General features: G+C 38.9%; 1 protein-coding gene across 1 annotated transcript; it reads right to left on the bottom strand.

The window, feature by feature from the left end:
• Window positions 1-11,789: 11,789 nt before the first annotated feature.
• On the bottom strand, window positions 11,790-12,783 carry noto (notochord homeobox). Its single transcript, XM_036573422.1, has 3 exons — window positions 12,477-12,783; window positions 12,102-12,292; window positions 11,790-11,996 (listed from the first exon to the last, which is right to left on the bottom strand). The coding sequence occupies exons 1-3, from the start codon at window positions 12,781-12,783 to the stop codon at window positions 11,790-11,792; spliced, it is 705 nt and encodes a 234-aa protein (XP_036429315.1).
• Between the last annotated feature and the right edge of the window lie 6,384 nt (window positions 12,784-19,167).

Genomic DNA, 19,167 nt, shown 5'->3' with positions numbered 1-19,167 from the left:
GTGACAACCAACCCTACTATGGTTGTCACTAATGCACCGGTAGTAATGTTTACAGTATGTTAAAAATGATTGAGTAATATACATATATTTAGTATACATTGCCTCTGGTGCAGTTCATTTCTGTCCCAAATGAATGTTGATAACTCAAGCATAAGCAGGTAGAAATAGAAAATGAGCAAAGTGTAATAGTATGCAATCTGCCCTCATGGGTGCACTGCAGTGCTTCTACACTCTCTGCTGTGGGTAAAATTCTATAGAGAAGGAAATGGTGTGCTTTTCATCTGTTCATTCAGACTGAAGTGCAGCAGTTGTGAGAAATTGACCTTGCAAGAAAGTGTTTGAGTGACAGCACTTCACCTTTGATATCCATGAGTTCTGGATAAAACCGGTGTAGTTATCCTAGTTCAAGAATGTGAAATACTGAAAATACATTACAATGAATTTAATGTATAGTTTATTATATATTGCTTCCAATATATTTTGTATGCGGGGTAAATTCCAGGCCATATAACCAGTAGAAACTTAAGGTCATCTGCCAAAGCTTCAGGACATTTATATCATTGGACTTGACATGGACTCTTTTATATCTAGTCTTGCATTTTTTATTCTGTTTTTATTTTGTGTTTTTGCTTAGTTGCTGTATTGTCTTTTGAATCTTTATTATTGTCGGTGTACTTGTTTGGTCTATTTAGTATTGCATGTCATACATGTGCGCTCACTAAGACAAATTTCTCATCTGTGTAAAATACTTAGCAAAATAAAGTGATTCTGATTCTGAAATGCTATGCCGCCACCATGTGGACCACTTTAGCATGACAGAACAGAAAGAGAGTCAAAAATTATTCATAGACCTTTAATGATGACACCTTAGAGATTAGAATTTACAACCCCAATTCCAAAAAGGTTGGGAAGCTGTGTAAAATGTTAATAAATGTAAATAAAAACAGAATACAATGATTTGCAAATCTTGTAGACCCATATTATAATCATAATAGAACATAGAACACATATCAGATGTTGAAATTGAGACATTATACCATTTCATGAAAAACATTAACTCATTTAGAACTTGATGGCAGCAATGCATCCTTAAAAATGTGGGACAGGGCCATGTATACCCTTGTGTAGCATCCCCTCTTCTTTTAACAACAGTCTGTAAACATCTGGGAAGTGAGGAGACCAATTGCTGGAGTTTTGGGAGAGGAATGTTGTCCCATTCTTGTCTGATGTAGGATTCTAGCTGCTCAACAGTCCTGAGTCTTCTTTGCTGGATTTTTCGTTTCATGGCACGCCAAATGTATATTGGTGAAAGGTCTGGACTGCAGTCAGGCCAGTTCAGTACCCGGACTCTTCTTCTGCAAAGCCTTGCTGTTGTGATGGATGCAGTATGTGGTTTAGCATTGACGTGCTGAAATATGCAAGGCCTTCCCTGAAAGAGACGTTGTCTGGATGGCAGCATATGTTGCCAAAACCTGCATATTTCGTTCAGCATTAATGGTGCCTTCACAGATGTGCAAGACACCTATGCCATGTGCACTAATGCTCCCCCATACCATCATGGATGCTGGCTTTTGAACTGTGTGCTAATAACAAGCTGGGAGGTCTTTAATGTGGAGGATGCAGTGTCCGTTATTTCCAAAAAGAATTTAAAATTTTGATTCATTGGACCACAGGACACTTTTCCACTTTGCCTCAGTCTATCTTATATGAGCTTGGGACCAGATAATTTGGCAGCATTTCTGGATCCTGTTTATATATGGTTTCTTCGTTCCCTTGCATTGGTGGATTGCATGGCGATCTTTGTTCACAGACAGTGATTTCTGAAAGTGTTCCTGAGCCCATGCAGTGAATTCCAGTACAGAATCATACCTGTTTTCAATGCAGTGCCGCCTGAGGGCCCGAAGATCACAAGCATCCAATATTGACCGTCGGTCTTGTCCCTTGTGTGCAGGGATTTCTCCAGATTCTCTGAATCTTTTGCCAATTTTGTGTACTGTAGATGGTGGGATAACCAAAGTCTTCACAATTTTACACTGAGGAACATTTTTCTATAATTGTTCCACAGTTTTTAGATGCAGTTTTTTTGTTTTTGCAGATTGGTGAACCTCTGCCCATCTTTGCTTCTGAGAGACTCTGCCTCTCTAAAATGCTCTTTTTATACCCAGTCATGTGAGTTCCTTCTCCAGCTGTTTTTTCTATTAGTACCACTTACTTTTCCAGCCTTTTGTTACCCCTGTCCCAACTTTTTGAGATGCGTTGCTGCCATCAAGTTCTAAACAAATTAATGTTTTTCATGAAATGGTAAAATCTCACTTTCAACATCTGTTCTATTTTGAATAAAATGGCTCTGTGAGATTTGCAAATCATTGCATTCCATTTTTATTTACATTTAATTACATTTTACAGCATCCCAACTTTTTTGGAAAATTGGGATTTTGTCATACAAGTGCTGCATGTGCACATGTACAGTTCAGTGTAAAAAATGCCCTATAGAAAATATTTGGTCTCACATCAGATTTCAATATTTAAAGAAAGGGAAAACCTAGCCCATTACTTTATCTATTTGTGTAATGATTTGTTGTTAAGACCATTAAAAGCTTAATGTTTTGCCATTTTGGGCCATTTTTTTGCACAGAAATGTATGAATACATTAGTAATACATTAGTACATTAAAATATAATACCAATTATGTTTGGGAATATCGTTATATATATATATATATATATATATATATATATATAATATATATATATATATATATATATATATATATATATCATATATTAACATTTTAAACATTTTTTGCCTGTTTTTTATAATTACCGATTTATAGTGCTTTTATTACAGTCTAATTTGACTGATCATCAAGTGATCATCAAAATTGATAATGACAGCTACCAGTTTAAAATGTTAAAGTAAATAACGTTTTTTGTATGTGCATAGGGGTGTACGCAGGGGTTAAATTGAGATTTCAGAGGTGCAAACCCTATTTTTTCCATGGGGGTTAACAACACTATCATTCAGTTTAGATTTTATTCTCAGCACTGATATTATGGAAAATGTCACTAAATCTAATGGGCCACATTTTTCTGTCTTTTCATTTACTTGCCTGTTTTAACATTCATTATTTGTCAGTTTCGAAATGATTTCAAATGTAAGCAAACAAAAATAACAACTGAAATCCAGCCTTTAAACTAGCCAAATAATTGTTCCTATCACTATTACAATTCTCAAAAGTCACAAGTGGTCATGAATGTTCACAACTTCATTATCCCTGTTTCTCCAGCAGCATGTAATCTGTAACAGATAATGCCACTGTGCACAGCCAAGAAGTCTTCTTCTGTTACAGAGCTGTCCTGCAGTACAGTGATTATATAGAGGCCAGCCTGGGTGAACATTGCATTAACTATAGTGTAATTGAGCCTTTAATTAAGCCATCAGAGTTACATTTGAGGTTAAGAGTTTAGTAAAGAGAACAAATACTTCTGTTTTGAAGTTTTCTCTTCTCTGTAACAGTTCTAACACTCCTTGGCTCTGGAGAGTGGCACTAGTACGTTACTTTGAGCTGTCAGTTTCGTGGGAGGAGTGCATGATGTGCAATACACAACCAGGTGCTGATCATACAATGTGACAGTAATGTTGTTTATTATTCATTTGCATCTCATTGAATATTCAGTAATTGTTTGAAAGCTGAAGAAATGTTTCTGGAAATAAACTTTACCCATTGTACTTAGAGAGGAATTCCAGTGATTTTTCATAACTTCCGCATGATTTAATCATTAAGATGTGAACAGCATCATTCTGAGTGGTTTCATGTGAAATACATCGTTCTAAAGAAAATTACAGATTCAGAATTGTTCACAGTGGTTGCGATAGGAACCAGACGTCTGAAGCATTTAATGCCTCTTTGAATCTCACAGACAGCTATTTTATGAAAAGGTTACAAATATGCTGCTTGATGCCTGAGACATTTTTTACAACAGTTTTGAGAAAGGTTTTTGGCCTGAAACATAATTTTTAAATCAATTCCTGGCAGAAAAGGTACATGCAGGGTGTTGTAAGGCAAAATAGTACTCAAAGAAATTGTATTTTTTCAGATTTACTACTATTTTACCATCATCAACATTACATGTAAAAACTCAGAAGACACGTGTAGGTTCATCTATCAGTTTTCTTACCACTGTAAAGAAACTGGAGTCAGTAAGTTTCTTTAGAATGCAGCATTTCACATCAAATCACTCTGGATGACTTTATATATCTCAGCCATTTAATTCTACAGAAATTGTCTGACAAATCAGTGGAATTTCCCTTTAATTATGAGCATTATGTGGATGAGTTGTAAGTTTTGCCAGCATATGCAGGACATGTGAGACATAGGTAAAAATAATATATAATTCCATTTCCTGTATCATTACATGCACGTCTCTGTCTTTCTTTCTTTATCTCCCTTTCTTTTCTTAGGAATATTCAGGTGAATTGAAGTATTGCCTCAGTCAAACAATCAGTAAAAAACAGTTGTTTTATTGGGAACTAAATCATTATGGGATTGTATTATGAGATTGTGACAGTATGTTTTAAATAGTCCTTCCTTTTCCAGTCCTTTCCTTTCCCTCCCAGTTTTCTTTGCCACTTTATCGAATAAGAGATTGTTCCCTTTAGACAAATTGATCGTTGATATGTGATCGCAGACTCCAGCCTCTGTGTCTTACAGTGACCACATAACTGAGTTTCTATTGTCAGCCAAGTTTTATCATGTCTGAACCTATATGACTAGGCTGTAAGGAAATCCTGTTCCTCTCCTGGCTAAGCAGATATACATAGTCAAAATGTGATCCTCTTTCTGTCTTTCTTTCTTTCTTTCTTTCTTTCTTTCTTTCTTTTCACTCTTTTCCTCAAATCTGAGAGTCACCTGCTCCCTCATCCTATTGCTGGTGAGTGGTCAACTAAACTACTGCCTCATTTTACCCATTGATAGTCTTTAGTCACTTTGTGTACTGCCATGCAGTCAGACAGAAACTGAGGCTAGCCAAGTCCTGCGTCTAGCACTCACCCCCAGCCCCATAGGCTACACGTATTTCATCCCCTTCATTCAGCCTCAAGTGTCATTCTGAAGTACCATTTGCATCATGAAGCCAGTAGAGGCAGGTTTCTCCTACAACAGCGATTCTGCTCAATATTAATTAAAAGCTCCAGACTGACAGAAACTCAACACAGCCATTACTGGTTATCAGCTTATTTAAACTGTGAGGAAATTTCCAACTACACAGAAAGAGTTCAGAATGATTTTTCACAAAGTACACTATTTAGTTTGTTTATTCAGATGGTATTATTTTGGAATGTGAAGATTTATCAATATTTGGTGTCCTGGCAAAATTTTGATACAGTTTAGATGAGCTGCAAGATAAAAAAAAATCACTTTTCATGTGGGAAGCTAATAATGGCCAACACTTGTGCTTTCCTTCTAAACCTACTTATTTATTCACTTACTTAACAATATATAAGCCAGTGAACAAGTGTAAGTGAAGCTGCTCAGACTGCTGTTATTCATGACTATTGCTCTAATTTGCTTACAAATATATTTAATCTTTCATATCTAATGACAGCCTCATAATGAATGCTCTACACCTCAGAGAAATAAAGCATAACAAAGCGAACTATTCAAAATATAGACTCTAAGCCACTTTATTCCTGTTGTGAGTACAACTATATCCACATAGACAAAAGAGAATTGTTTTCTAATTTCCCATTTCCTAACATTTCCTAGTTTACTAATTCAGCTGTTTGGTATCAGCTGAGACTGGATATGAAATGAGCCTGTCCGGAGCTGCTGTTGTAGCAAATAAATATTGAAGCAAATGAGGCTATGAACTGTTAGCTTCGTGTAGAGACATGGACAGTGTATTGATGGGAGTATTTTAAAGCTGCAGTGCGTCTCACATAATTTCCCGTCTCATTTCAGACTGAGTAGCAGCGCTGCGCGAAAACGACGGTTTCTATTAGCAGCTTACAGAGAAACATAAAGAAGCAGTGCAGACTGAATAAAGCAGCATTCACATGCATCGCCGCCTGAAATGCGCTGTTTACACGGAAGCTGCTGGAGAGGTCTGCTCGATTTGGCCTCTTCTATATGCATGGCTGTTGATGGGCTGGTGTTGAGAGCAAACAGAAGAGAGAGAAAGGATGCAGTAGCTCAGGCATCTCAACCGGACGCGCACACACCTCCCCTCATTAATAAACTAACTGGCCATTTTGTTCCACGTTAACTCTGTGTGTTCAACTAATCTGTTCTGCTTAACAAGCTGCAGGTTTTCACTCGATCTGAACGAGCTGAGAAGAATCACACTCAGCTCACCGCTGTCACCTGCGTGCGAAATGGAGCAGATTCGCCACCTGCAAGAAGAACTCGATCAGGGAGCTTATGGAGGGCTCCAGTAACTTCTAGTTAATTTTTACTCTGTATTATTGGTGGTGTGGTCATTTCTCTCGCTCGCTCTGTCTGGCTTCTTTTGGGTAATTGCGCTCGTCTCGTTCTGGACGCTCGCTGTTCTCGCACTGAATCCTTGGGAAAACAGGAACGACTCAATTTCCTGAGAGTTTAAAAAGGGCTTCATTGAGAAGTTGGCTGGGATGTGCCATTAGCATACAGGGCTCGTTTAGAGAGGGGCCTTCGCCTTGTGCTCTTTTCATCCACCTTCTCCCCCGCGTTAGAAGTCATTGTGTGCTCCATATGAAACCCTTCACAAAGCCTCAATAGCCCTGCTCTACTTCAAACGCTAGTAATGAATGCTAATGACTGCAAGATAGAGTGGCAGGGCAGGGCTCTACAAATAAAATGCAAACACCAGACTTTTACAATCCTCTACTTCGGTTTTAAGAGCGTTTTTAAAATCCTCATCCTCTGTTTTATGTTCTTTTCCATTCAGCGGAGGCCCGTATGCTCCTGGTTGAGATCTGGGCCAGTTTCCTACATTTTACACATTTTGCCAACTAAATAGGGTGGTCTTTGTGAATGAATGAACTTCTCTTAACCTTCCATCTGTTAGTGACCCATAATAATTACCTCTTAGAACTATTTGTAAACTTTTTCAAGTTTTCCAATGTTAGAGTGTAAAGTCGAGGTTAGTCGAGCCTGGGAGTTTGTCAGAGAAGAAGATGATGCAGTGGTGAGATGAAGTGATGAGCTGCAGTGCTAATACTGCTGGCAGGGGGTGCAGACTGGAGCTCTTTGGGGGGAGCGCAGGGGAGCAGTGACTAATTGGAATGGTGAGCTCCCCTCCCCTTTTTTCGCTGTTCCTGTGGTTTTTCTCAGGGTCCACCCCCCGCTCCCCCGAATCTCCTGGCCTGCTGTGGGATTACATTAGATCACATCAGAGATGCTTTGTCCATACATAATCAAACACACACACAAAGGGATGAGTTCAGCTAATCAAACCTGTAGACAGGAAGGGATCTGTGAAGAGACACCAGTGCATGCACAATAGGAGATGAAGGGATGAAGAAAGAAGCTTTGTTTTTGTTTCTATACATTTCTATTTATTTTCTGGCTTTGCTCCTTCATCCTCACTCAGAAAGTAGAAAGCAAAGTCATTGGCATCAGCTTAATGGTACGTTACAGTGGCTATCTGAACAAAGTCATAAATGTCCATTTTTGTTCATTTAAAAAGCACAACATTTGCTGCTTTTTGCATTGTGTGTAAAGTTGCTGAGTGGAGCAACAGAAGTATTCCAAAATTAATAATCTTGTTACATTAACTTACATTGAAAGTTAAAGATGAATTCAGTGGTTAAGATGTAAACAAAGTCATTCAGGGTGGTTTGATGTGAAATGATCTTCAGAATTGTTCACAGTGGTGGTGATAGGAACCAGACGTCCAAAGAGTTTCATGCTTCCCCAAAGAAAACTTTTCAGATTTACTTTGATTTTAAAAACTCAGATATGTATATACATACAAAACCTCATGTACAGGTCCACTGTTTTTGTAATAATAAATAAAATGGCTATATTTGTATTGTAGACCTTGAAACCCCTGGATCTGCACCACTGTAAAGAAATTTCCCGTACAGAAATTTCCCTGACAGAAAAATCACATGAATTTCATGTGTGAAATATACGTGACTTTTCTGTAAGGGTTTCCGTACAATTCCAAACACTCTGGATGACTTCATCTCAACGATTTATGTAGAAATTTTGAAAAATCAGTGGAATTAACCTTGAAGAACTTTCCGTCTCCTGTAAAGTTACTGTTCTCCTGTAAAGTTACTGTTTAGGAACTATAATGTTATGTAGACCCATGAAATATGCAGCTCCTTTGATAACTCTGTTTAATAACTCTGTTAATAATAGTTTCGAGAAAACATTAAGCTGTCTATACATTTCTATAAACTTTTAAATGCAGGACATCAGTTTCAGCACAATATAAAACATTTCTTGTCTTCAATAGTAAGACATGTAGGACTCTCTCTCTCTCTCTCTCTCTCTCTCTCCTTGTGTGTTTCACAGAGTTGCTACAAGTGCCTGTTTAAAAGGGATTGGGGTATAATGAAAGACTGCAGGCTTGTCTGACAGTGCACTCCTAATAGGCTTTATTCATGTCTTAAAGCCAGTAATCATGTGAAACGTGACCTGCAGGCCAGCGAAAGCCAGAACAGCCAGGGCACAAATCAATGAACTGTCATACTCACTCAGCTGCATTTTAGGTGCATATTAAACCAAGTCCTGGACTATTATGTCTTCAGCAGTGATCAGTCATTATTCTTCTTAGCCTGGGCAAAGATTTAGGCCTAGACTATTCCACTGTATTGCAAGCAGGGTCTTCCTTTGCTACAAGCTTAACATCATAGCAATAGCAGAACTTTTTTCAAAAAGGTTCTGTATAAACTTTTTTTAAAAATGTTCTCCATCAATTTAAAGAACCGTTTCACCATGCAAACTAACCCTTTAAAGATGTAGTTCTGAATAGAACCATTGTCTTTACTAAAGAACCCTTGAAGAACCATCTTTGTAAAGAGTGTAGATGAATGTGTAGGCCTATTGAGGTCCTCTGAGCTGTGAGATCACCGGTGGGCTGCAATGGACAGAACGTTCACATACTTCAGCAAGTTTGATTATTTCATTACTCTCATCTTTGCCCATTTGATTCCCCATTTTGCATTGTGTTGTGGCTATAATTGTCTCATTGAGCTGGTTCCTTTAGCCTCTCTGTAGTCTTCCCTTCAAGGATTATCTGGATTAAGAGAGCAGAAAAGAAACATTGTGACAAGTGTGTTAACTAATAATTGCTGTGTTCTTAGTGAAGGATTACTAATCCAAACTAATCACGATCGCCAGGCCTGCAGCTGCACAAAGCCACCATGCTAACAGGCTTTAGCGTGCTTCAGTGTGCTATGGAGAAAACACAAGCAGAGGACAGCTCCATGCCTAAAAGGCTCTGTCTATGATGTGGAGACATTCTCTCTTTCTCCCTTAAATGAGGAGATCTGCTTGGAGCCAGAGAGGCAGCATGTCTCCCGGTGCTACAGCTGGGCTCAGACTGAGACCATCATTAGCTTTAGCTCAGCACTTCACAGACCAGTGCAGATCATATTGGTATATATATATATATATATGTGCATAACATTACTATTAAAATCTTTCAACTTTGTGCACGTTAGTTTCATCTAACTACACTCACACTGGAATAAATACTGAACTGATGGCAGATGAGACAGGCCTAGACCCAAAGACATGTATGTTTAAAGCAGTATTTGGTTTATTTGGTCTGCTTTACTTGACTACATGTCACATTTGTGACTAATCTTGTGGGCTGAATGCTTTAGTCAGCAAAAGGAGACCTTTTAAGGAAGAATACCACCGATTTTTCAGAAAGTCTGCATAATTCAGTGGTTGGAATGTAAATAAAGTAATTCAGAATAGTTTGATAGGAGATGCATTGTAGAGAAACTCAGATTTCATTTTTCAGTGGTGGTGAAGGGAACCGGGGTGGTGAGCTACAGCAGGAACACAGCCTTTTTATTTACTATCCAAAATGACAGGGGACCTACATGTGTACATGTAAATCAGAAAAAAAAAAGTTTTCTTTGGTGCCTATTTTGTCAGACATGCCCTGCATATATACCTCAGCCATATAGGTTTTTAAATAGGCCAAAACCTTTTCTCAAAACTATCATAAATCAGGAATTAGACAATGTATCAAAAACCATTCCAAGTAATACTCTTTTTGTGAGTTACCTTTCAGAGGCATTGAACTCTTCAGACATCTGGTTCCTATCACCACCACTGTAAATAAAAAAAATCTGACTTGGCAAGTTCCTCTAGAAATGGCACATTTTACTTAACAATATTTAACAGTTTTTACTTAACAATTTAATCACACAGAGATTTTGGAAAATATATGCAATTCACCTTAAACTTTTAATGTAAGTTAATGTAAGAAGATTGTTTCCAAGTACTTTTGGAACATTTCTGATGGTCTGTTCGGCATGAGATTTCCAACGTAAAGAGCAGCTAGAGGTTTCAAATGATGTAAAAAAAATAACTAATAATAAAATAAACAATGGAGACTCATAATGATTTGGTTATGCAGAATTTTAGTCCTTTAATACTTTTTTAAGAACTCTTAGGCTTGTCAAAAGTAATAGTCACCAAATGATTTCATGTAATAGATAATTAGTGCTCAGTTGTGCTCCTCAGTTGCCTTAAGTTTCAGGTGTTTTTCTTGACGTGTTGAAAATACTTAGTTTGCATACTTTAGCTTGTTTTTCACAAGAAGAGGTAGCTTGATATGTTCTCAAGCTCACATTATTCAGCCTGGTGCTCTCACTGAACACAAGAAAAAATCATTTGTGGATTGTGAAACGAAGTTGGGCTTCAGTTAAGCTTTCTAAATACTGCAAAGTGAACAAAACATTAACATTTAATCAAACATTTTACTCCCAGAAAGAGCTGTTACAATGAAATTTAGTGATGGAAAATCATTAAGTACACATTATGGGCCTCATTTACCAACTGTTATTAAGAGGAAATTACTTCTTAAAACTGCAGATTCTGACATTCACCAATGTTTTCTTATTTGGGATTTGTAAGAATCTACACACACTCAAGAGCACAAAGGTGTGAACAGTTCTGTGGTTTAAGAACACGTCATGAATCTGACGTAGACTTTTTCTTAGGACCTTTCTCAAGAACACTTTTAAGAAAAAAACTTAGGAAGACATTGGTGAATGAGGCCCAATGTGTTTATGACCTGAACATTTAATCTGGAGGCTGTAAGCATAAAAATGCTGTATTAAACCTTTTTCAGATTTCAGTAATGATGCTGACTTGCATCCTTCCACAAGAATTTTTAAAAATTGCACTTTTAAAAATTGCATTTCATAACTGAGATATTTGTTTTGTCTTATCAGCAGCTTGGTCTGTTTTTAGATGTGCATTATCTTTTATTTTACTTTATATATTTTATTTTTCTGTGCATTCTCATTGTTGTCTATTGTTTACCATATTTATCCATATGACTTTGCTCTCCACAAAGTTGCCCCAGAGCCACACTGAAAGAATAGTACTAGCTGTTCATTTTAAAAAATATATTTGGTTTATTTCATCCATACAAACGTGTACAAAAAGAAGAAAGCGTACTCTCATAAGAGCAATAATACAGAAACGACTTAAATATATCTAATAAATCTATAATTAAATATTTTTACAAAGGAGGGAGGGAGCTACTCCATCTGTAGCAGTCCAGATATGTACAAATCGCAGTGTGTGACAGTGAAAGTCACTGGAGTTCTTTTTCTCAGTCGTTCAGAGAGTCGTCGATGTCCACGTCCACCTCGGAGTCCTCGGTGAAGTCGTGCTCGTCCTCGTCTCCCTCGTCCTCGCGGCCCTGAGAGCCGGGGCTTTTGGGTGGTCCTGCCAGGCCCAGCTTGGCCAGTTTGGCCTGCTGCTGCTCCAGACTCTGCTTCCTCCACTTGATGCGTCTGTTCTGGAACCACACTTTGACCTGGAGAGGAGAAGCAAAGCGGTTTTTTAGCGTTGATCTCTCATAGAGCTTTTCTGGTTTAAGTGAAGCTGCGGTCCAGTGTTTGTGCTCTTGTTGGTAACCTACCTGAGCCTCAGTGAGCTGCAGTGCGGACGCTAAGAGGAATCGCTCGGAGCCCACCATGTACTGCTGGCGCGCGAACTCCTTCTCCAGGCGCGAGAGCTGCTCGTTGGTGAAGCTCGTGCGCATCCTCTTGGACTTGCCGGCCTTGTGCTTGTAGTGCTGTTGCAGCGCGCTTGTTTTAGCCAGGACTGCATCTGTGGAGGAAAGTGGACGATATGGTCAATGTGGAGAATTCAGTGTGGATTACATGGATTAGCAGCTCTATCAGTGTCCATTCACCATAGGTTTAAGCTTATTGAGTATCATTGAGTCTTTGAATCTTAAGCCTAGTGATTGATCAGATGATCAAATTGATCAGAAAAGGTCGCGAGCGCTTACCTTGTGAGTAAACTGCTCCGCGGCAGGAGGAGTGGTAGCCGTACGGCGGGCAGCAGTAGACCGGGTAGCTGGGCTGCGCGTGCACGAAGCTCGGGCTGTACATATAGTGCGGGAGCGGCGGGCACACCGGGAGCAGCGCGCTGGGGCTGTGCGCGCTCCTGAAGGAGCCGGTCCTGGGGCGCTCCGCGTGCTCAGGCCTCGCCAGCAGCGCGTCAATGGTGAACGATTTCCCCACGTGTGGTTTGGCCGTAGTCGCTGTGCAGTCCGCGTGTCCGTAAGTGGCGTGAGCTCGTGCCAAGGGCTGCATGTTGTCCTCTTAGGGTGTAATAGGAAAACGAGAATAAAGCCAGAAAGGCAGAAAGGTATCCGTTCCTAGACTGCTGTCTGCTGTTCTTCAGTGGAGAGGAGTGGAAGTGATGGCTTGGAGAAGCCAGGGTTCCCTTTTTATACACGCCCCCAAGTACAAGGTGTCAACGACCCCCCGTTCCCCTCCCCTTTTTGCGCTTTTGTCTTTTAAAGTAGCAGATGAGTGGAGCGAGCGGTGCTACAAGGGATCCAATTAACTGATGGAGTTGTAACAAGCTGAGATTGTCAAATATCCTAATGGTCCTTTGCTCTCCGTGCCCCCGGAGGTAGCCCGGGAATGGAGGCTGCTTGGGGGGGGGGCATGAGGAGCAGGGGGTATCTTCTCCAGATTCCTGCACGGCTGTGCGATAGAGAAGCTCATTCACAAAGAGAGAGAGAGAGAGAGAGAGAGAGAGAGAGAGAGAGAGAGAGAGAGAGAGCATTCAGCTTAAGCAAATCATCTTATTTTGTGTTTGAGGCATCAAAGCGCGCCGCCGAAAGCGCCACGCAGCGGAACAAATACCCTCACATTCGGAGGTGGAAGAGAAAAAGAAAACACCACAAGAGAGTTTTCTAATCACATTGAAGGCCTGTCTCCAGGCCTGTGTCTCCTTACAAGGAAATGTTGTTCATCTAAAATCCAAATCAACACTCAGATGTCGATCGATTTTTCAGATAGAAACTCAGTTATAAAGCCATCATAATGCGGCCATTACTTTCACTCCAGGCACCTGCGGGTGTTTAGTGCGTTATCTCACAGCTCGGTTTCAGTCTCGAGGTGCCAGATGAAAGTCGCAGGTTTACGGTCCAAGTAAACACACTGATCAGCTCTCCTCCCTCACCATAATGGCCAGGTGCGTGTTTCTGCAGGTTCTGGATGGTGACACTTTCGGTAGTTTTGCTCTCGGTGGCAAACAAGCAAATTTAAAAACAGGTAATTTTACTGCCCTTTGGGTATCTATTGAGAGGGCGTACCCTGGATCTGATCACTTCATTTTAAAATATAAAATGTGTCATAACTTTTGGACAGCTCACAGTTTATTTTTTTTATCTTCTCCCAGTTTGTTAAATGCAGCAAATGAACAGCAAGTGTGCATAAAAATGGGCAAAAGTGTGTAGTTTGGCCAAACTTTTACATACACTCTTAAAAAGATGGTTCTTCAAGGGCTTTTAATAATGAGCATGGTTCTATTTAGAACCATGAGTTCTCTACAGGGCCATTCTGTGCTTAAAAATTCTTTGCATGGTGAAATGTTTCTTTAGATTGATTCAGAATGTGTTGGATATGCTTCTATATAGAGCCTGTTTAAAAAGGGTTCTATATAGCACCAGAAAGCGTTCTTCTATTGTTACAAGCTTGATATCATGGCAATAGCAGAACCCTTTTTGATGCTATTTTGAACCCTTTTCAAACAGGTTCTATGTGGAGAATTCAGCACAGACTTTTCAAGCCACTCTCTTTAGAACCATGAATTCTAAATGGAACCATTCCATGCTTAAAGGGTTCTCTTTATGGTAAAGTGGTTCTTTAGAGTGATTCACAATGTGTTGGATATGGTTCTTTATGGAACCTGTTTGAGAAGGGTTCTGTACAGCACCAGAAAGCGTTCTTACAAGCTTGATATCATAGCAATAGCAGAACCCTTTTTGGTGCTATATTACTGATCAATCTGAAGAACCATTTTTCCATGCAGAGAAACCTTAAATCATGGAATTGTAGTATATAAAACTTCATCATTCCCTTTACTAAAGAACCCTTGAAGAACCATCTTTTTAACAATGTACCATTATCCTTCATTGATCTGGCGTGTTAGTGTTGTTTACCACACAGTATTAACCCATGTGCTGTAATGGAGTGTTATGAAATAATGCCTATGTGTTGAGGCTATTCGGATGTTGCCAAATATCCTGTGAGTCTGGCTGAATGTATGTGATGGGAGGTTAAAGGAAGCCGCTACAGTCCGCTGAAGACTTTCTCATTAAGGACTCTCAATTAGGACTTGAAACGGCGCAGATGAAAAGCGGCGCTCTCGCTAAAGGAAGTGATTCGCTTTCTTGCACTGCCTTAGTGCAAACAGTGTCCCTTTCAAAACGGGGATTATGGGCAGCTCTGCAAACTCTGCAGCTCATTGCCGTGAGCCGGGGCCGCTGTAAGGACCCCGCTAAACCGCGGTCAAACACAGGCGCGCAGGTTTGTGCCTTTGAGCCGCGCGCTGTCTAATTACCGCAGTGGCCTGACACCAGCGCGCCTAATGAAGAGCGCAAACAGCCACAGGCCGACCACCCAGGCCAGGTCAGCTCTGTTTATTAACATGTTGCTCTCAACCGTTATCACGCCGAGAGTATTTACATATTACCCCTCAGTTCCCACTTCAAGCAGCCCTCCACTTTCCCTCTGCGTGACGACAGCGTGGACATGAGACGCTGTCCAGAAGAAAGGCACGCCGACTTTCAGCCCTTTACAGCATCATTCTGTTAGAATCTTAATCCTATTCATCCCCAATCCAGTCATCCATGGCTTGGCTTCCACTGCAGATTTTATACAGCTCACAACAGATCCTATTGAAATGACTTCATTCAAATTCCACATCAGTAAAATATATTAACAAAAAGTAATATTTTAAGGGTTATAAAAAGTTTAATGGTTTTAAAAGAAAGTTTTGTGGTGTTAAAATGTACTTGATTCAAACACATTTGAATCAAGTAAATTCAATACATTCATGTAGAATCGAAGCGTTTCAATCCAAACTGATCAATCTATCATATATATATATGTTGGGAGTGTGCCTTACACTTGCAAGGAACATCAGTGCCATATTATGATTAATACCACCTTTATTCTTTATTATACAAATGAATACAAATATACTTTTCATCATACATCAGCTGTCATTCTTCTCAAAAACTTATTCCAAAATTATCCCAAATAGTTACAAATGGATATATAGCATTTTGGATTGGAACTCAATTAGACTGAAGTGGCCAACATAGTGACCCATTAGAGAGCCATGCTGTGATGGTTTTTCTAATCACTGCATTAGGCTAAATCCAGAAATGATTCAGTGGCTTTGTGAGATTGACCTGACCAGTCAAAATCAAGGCTAAGTTTGAGTTTGTGTATTGGAGCCAGACGAAGAATACACTGAGGGCCATTGTCCTGGAGGTCCTTTTCATAGTCGTATTGGAAAACAGTAGCTGCCCCTCCTACGACACAACATCCCTCATTCTATAGACCTGAAACTCACTTCCCATACACACAGCTGACCACTGAAATAAACTCTAGGGCCTTTACAGTAATGTGGCTGTTTCAGATTAAGGAATGGATCTGCGTATGCTTTTAGCGTAGGTTCATCGTTTGCGTTTGTGTGGGATAATATATATGTGTAACTATGTGAATTAAATTATTTTTGCACTAAATTTTGCACTGTTTTTTTGTGATTTTCCAGAATACTAAAAATGGCTGTCAAAATACAGCCATGCTCACGTATTTCACACACTGTCAAAGTCAATATACTACAATCATCTGCCTTGTGATGGAGGCCATGAACATGCTGATCATCATTACTGCTGAGGTGAAAATGGAGCAATATTCTCACCTGGTAAACCCATTCAACACACATCAAACTCTCTTTCTCTCAGCTCCATTACTGTGCACACAAAGGGACGAGGGTCCGAGGATGGCTCGTCCCATTTCAGAGGCCCTTTCTTTTTGTTGTTGCCATGACAGTCAGGGTCATCAAGCTGAAACAATAACAAGTCATTGGCCACTTTCTCTGTCCTTCTCTGGTGAGAGTGGTTTGGGTGGATGGCCTGGTAAACTACGTCTGGCTCCAATACACACCTGAGCTCAGCCAGGTAGAGTAAGTTTGTGCATGTTTATATACACATCTGTTTAAGAATGAAACTCTCCAGTATATTTAGCCCAACTAGGGCATACGGTCATATGCAAAAGTTTGAATACACTTGGGCAAATATTTTGGGCAGGTTTTGTTGATGTTCTAGGAGAAAATAAGTTAACTCATCCCTTACAGGGAAATATGGCACTTTTCTGCAAATATTAGTGCACGATTACTATTATTATTATTTTTTTGAATTACTGGAAAACAGTAAACATAAAATTTGCAGCATTAACTTTGCATGTTTCTTTTTTCCAATGTGTTATATAAAGCAAATAAACAGTACCTGTGTGTTAAAATTTGCAGAAGTGTGTTCTCTGTAGAAGATGTGTGCATAGAAAATGAACAAAACATAATTTGACCAGGGGCGTCCAAACTCTTGAATGTGACTGTACACATATTAAACTTTTCTATTTGTCCTTTTTAGTATCTGGCAGGCATAATAACATCAAAATTCCACCTATTAGTGAGTATTAGATGAATTCCAAACATTCTATTTTACGATGAGTAACAATTGGATTTCACACAATTTGACTTGATATATGTGAAAGAGATTCTGAAGAGCTAAATTCAATATTTGAAATTTGCAATTAAACTTTAATTCAGCTATGTCATCTAAAAATAGGATCTTAAATTTGACCAGTGTGCAGGAAGCTCTTTTCTATTCTATTATAAACATACCAACTCAGAATTGTTTACCTCTATAAGCTGAAAGCTTTTAAATGAAACGGTTATGATTACACTGTTTGAAATCTGAGACATTGATTTTACAAATTTTTTTTTATAAGATTTTGGCCTAAACATTAGATGTAAGTACATGCAGGGCTTTCTTTTTTTCAGATTTACCACTATTTTATTATTGTCAACATTCCATATAAAAACTCAGAAGACGTGTAGGTACACTGGTCATTTTCAAAAGTACATAAAATGGTGTGTTGTAGACATTTTGTGATTTGTACCCCACCAGTGTGAAGAAATTTGAGCTGCTAAGTTTGTCTAGTATGGTGCATTTCACATAAAAACTATGAGTTTGTTTACATCTAAACATTTGAATCCTGGAGAAATTTTGAAAAGCAGTGGAATTCCACTTTAAGATTTTCACCAAAAATCTTGTAATGCCCAAGTATTTGTATTGAAATTACAGTGCATGCAAGATGTAACCAATGACAGCTCTATTATAACTAAAACTGATTGGCCTTTATTCTCTTCAGCCTCTTTAGAGCAGATAAATGAGATGCTCATGTGTTTCTGGACGTTATGATTATACACTGAGCAGAAGGTGTTTTCTATGGGTAAAGCTAAACTGCACAGAATACCTCTGGCTCAAGAGTGTGTATTCAGGCCGTCTGACACTGTTAGAGCACACCTGGTACTTCTTGACGATCCAGCCATGGAGTCATACTAGAACTTCTCTAGCAGCACTGAGGACCATTTCAGAGCCCCTGACCACAGGCTCTGAAACCTCGCTCCATTCTCACACTCGTTCTGAAGGTGTGACTAATGCTCCATTACCCTGCAGGCCCTTTGTTCTGCTCCCTGCACTCGTCAGGTGGAACAATACGACTCAAGCACCAAGCAGAACTTACACACTACTGAAGCTAATAGGCTTCATTCATTTGCCACTTTGGGTCAGTAATGAATTTAAGACATTAAAACAAGAATTAAACTCTGTTTTCCTCAAAATAGAAGCAAAGTCATCATTCTGAATTCAGGAGGATTAGTTTACTGAACTTTTAAAGTTTCATCTAATTTGCATTTTTAGAGCCATTCCAGATCCAAAATGTTCCTTTCACACATTAAAATTAAATGACTGAAAGTCACTTAGTATTCACATTGAAATTCACACAGAAGACAAAGATAAATCAAATGATCTCTTTTGTTTAGAATTTGATTAAACAGCAGATAATAGTATATAGTCGTAAGTAAAAGTTGATCACCCTCAGCCAAATTATATGTTTTGTTGATTTTCTAAGTGAAAATAAGTTCACACATCCTCTACAGGGAACAAACTTAATTATATTTTCTGCAAATGTTCATGCAGAGTCATTGTTTATTTGCTGAGTTTAACATATTAGGAAAAAATATAAAATATGTTATAATGTTTTCACAAGACTTTACATTTTATTTATTTATTTTCTCTCAATATGTTAAAAATGTGCATTGAAAACTTTTACATACACTCTTTAAAAAAAGATAGTTCTTCAGGGGTTCTTCAGTGAAGGGAATGGGTTTATTTAGAACTGTGAGTTCTATATAGAACCATTTCATGCTTAATTGGTTATTTGGATAGTGAAATAGTTATTCATAATGATGGAGAATGTGATGTATACACTGTTAGAAATAAAGGTTCTGTGCAGGTACATTTTTCATTTATCAAAGCACAAACAATGTAAATGTTCCCTCAAAGGTACAACAGTTTTAAGGTCCAACTGTGTTTTTTTTCCAGGTGA

Source organism: Colossoma macropomum, unplaced genomic scaffold (assembly GCF_904425465.1).
Source record: "Colossoma macropomum unplaced genomic scaffold, Colossoma_macropomum, whole genome shotgun sequence".
In the NCBI taxonomy this organism is placed as follows: domain Eukaryota; kingdom Metazoa; phylum Chordata; class Actinopteri; order Characiformes; family Serrasalmidae; genus Colossoma; species Colossoma macropomum.
This window is presented reverse-complemented; position numbering and strand designations above follow the sequence as displayed.